Source organism: Artemia sp. Qi Xiang Cuo, chromosome 8 (assembly GCF_049724085.1).
Source record: "Artemia sp. Qi Xiang Cuo chromosome 8, ASM4972408v1, whole genome shotgun sequence".
Lineage (NCBI taxonomy): Eukaryota > Metazoa > Arthropoda > Branchiopoda > Anostraca > Artemiidae > Artemia > Artemia sp. Qi Xiang Cuo.
Genome location: NC_142801.1, coordinates 48,217,649 through 48,220,413, shown reverse-complemented (window position 1 = coordinate 48,220,413; position 2,765 = coordinate 48,217,649). Strand labels below are relative to the sequence as shown.

Below are 2,765 nucleotides of genomic sequence, written 5' to 3'. Positions count from 1 at the left end.
GTTTCACGTACTCAATAGGATTACCATTGAGATAAAGAATGGGTACGTTCGTTATTTTCTTTCTAGTAATCACAAATCATCTTAGATTTGTGAGGGGAAAATTTCAAATCGATTCCCTTGGCCCAATGTTCAATTTGTTGTAATGTGGATTTTACAACCTCCATTGTCTCTTCTAGTGTTCTTGCTACTGCCCAAAAAGAATTATCGTCAGCAAATATCATCCCTTTCGACTCTCCATTCTCAATCGGTATATCATATTCTGCAATATTATAAGAATCAGGACCAAGTACTGATCTCTGTGGAACCCCGCGTCTTCTTCTTAATATAATACTAGACTCTACAGAGCCAACTCTAACAGTGTCTTCTCTTCCTGTGAAATAGTTCTCAGTAACAGCTAATGTCCTTCCTCGGATTCCGGCTTCCATAAACCCACTCAATATCTGACAATGCACCATTGAATCAAAAGCACTATTCACATCCAAATGGACAATAACCATAATCCATCCGTTCTGCAGTGCATAAAGGGCATCTTGTTTAAAACAGAGCAGGTTTTCAACTGTGCTTTTCTTTCTCCTAAAACCACACTGGATATCTTTTAGAAAACCCCTCTTTTCTATCTCCCAATTTATCCTCTTTTTTATTATTCTTTCAAAAACTTTACCTAGTACTGGTAACAGTGGGATAAATCAATAGTTTTCTATTTTTGACATATCCTTACCAGGCTTAGGTATCATCACGGCCTGGCCTTTTTTCCAAATAGTAGGGAACACTCCACTGTCCCAAGCAAGGTTCATTACTTCCAATAATGCATCCATCCATTTATTAGGCATTGCTTTCATGAATCGTGAATGAATCATATCAGTGCCTGGGGAAGTATCTGGAAGACTCGTCACAATATTTTCCAACTCTTTCATGGTAAATGGCTGGTTATAGGGTTCATCGTTACCAACTTTACTAAGTCTTCTTACTTTTGCTGTTGATAGTGCTACCTCATCATGAAAGGGATCTTCTCTTCAGATAGTCTTTAATAAATGCTTTGCACCTCCATTGGCTTTTTCTAAATCACTAATCAATATCTTGTTTTCAAAAGTAAGGGGGGGTTTTTTCCTGTCTTATCACCTTTTACTTTCATATTCTTTATAAAATGGTAAACTTTAGACACTGGCTTCCTAAAGTCCAGACTTTCAACAAATTCTCTCCAACTTCTACGTTTTGCCTCAATCACACATTTTTTAAACTTGGTGTAAGCCTTTTTAACTGCAACATAATTCTCGACTGTAGATATTCGCTTGTAAATGTTTTGCTGGCACTTTAACTCCTTTTTGAACTGACTGCACTCCTCTTTCCACCACTTAGAATAATTCCTTCTGGTTTCACATCCATCAGACATGGGTATAGAGTTTTTGGCTGCTATTATGATTCCATCTTGAATAGCTTTCACTTTGTCATCCAAGGACTGTGCTTGCTGCACAATTTGTTTAATATCCATATTTTCAAGTTGATAATTAAATTCCTTCCAATTTGCCTTTCTAATCTTAAATCTTGGAATGCTAGTTGTTTGCTGTGGACATGGCTTATCCACGTGTACTAACACTAGTAAATGGTCGCTATGCAGTGTAGGATCTTCTACCACCTCAACATCTACTTTGTTGCAAAATCTAGTCCTTGTAAACACCAAGTCTATAGTTGAATAAGTACTGGATTGCACATTCTTTCTTGTAGGTAAACCCTTAGGAGTGGCCAAGTATGTATTTTCTTCAAGTAAGAATTGTTCTATACTTTTTCCGGAGTCATTAATTAAATCACATCTGCACCACATTTTACTGTGTGCATTAAGGTCTCCAACTATTATAAGTTCTTCTGCTTTAGGTACCTCATCAAAAATTCCAGCTACCAAGGAACCAACTTCATTGTTGTTACCGCTTGGATTGTAAATATTCACAATGTTGATCACAGTTTTGGAGTCAAGATATAATTTACATCCAATTACCTCCACTTCTTCTGAAGGCTCATCACCATAATCAATGTCCCACTGTTCATAATGCAAATCTGTACGGATTGCAATCATAACACCTCCTCCATTCTTTGTTATTCTGTCTTTCCTTATTATATTAAATCCATGATATCCTATTTTAATGTAAGGTTTAATCCATGTCTCTTGAATGCATATGACATCCACTTTCTCTTTAATCTCATAATGGCATACCATGTCCTTCTTCTCCTTCATCACTGAACATGCATTCCAAGAAAGTAACTTTAAAGTCATTTGTCAATACACTTGCTTCTTATTGCTTCACAATCAATTGGTCCAATATTTAATTCATTGATAAATGAACAAAGTTTTTCCACTTTCTCTAGCAGAGGAAGGCTGGCCATATCTAGCAAATCTGGGGATAATAATAGTCCAACAAGAATTTTTGTAACTGTGTCTGATACTCTTCTAGATACGTCTTGTTCGGTTTCTTGGTTTGGAAGACCACTACGCTCTGTTGAGTTTGCACTGTGAATTTGGGTACTGTGAACAGCTTGGGCATATGTTCTGTACGTAATTTGTGCTCTCCTATATCCCATGTTATATTTTTCTTCCATTTCTAGAATATTTCTATTTTGCTGCCTAATTGGACACTCCCTTGATGTTGAAGAATGGCATCCTTTACAATTGGCACATTTGTAAAATTTAACTTTTTCTGCAGAATCACTGTTTTTGAGGGGACAACTCACAGATTCGTGCTTTCCACAGCACCTCAAACAGACTGGCTCATTTG

General features: G+C 36.7%; 1 protein-coding gene across 1 annotated transcript; it reads right to left on the bottom strand.

Moving 5' to 3' along the window:
- Positions 1–1,069: 1,069 nt before the first annotated feature.
- Positions 1,070–2,227, bottom strand: LOC148949498 (uncharacterized). The gene has a single exon (XM_089092710.1). It carries the CDS (start codon positions 2,225–2,227, stop codon positions 1,070–1,072), a length of 1,158 nt encoding a protein of 385 aa, XP_088948836.1.
- Positions 2,228–2,765: the final 538 nt, after the last annotated feature.

What these genes read in the sequence shown, in the direction of transcription:
- LOC148949498 (XM_089092710.1), bottom strand. Translation starts at nt 2,227, where the DNA reads ATGAAGGAGAAGAAGGACATGGTATGCCATTATGAGATTAAAGAGAAA.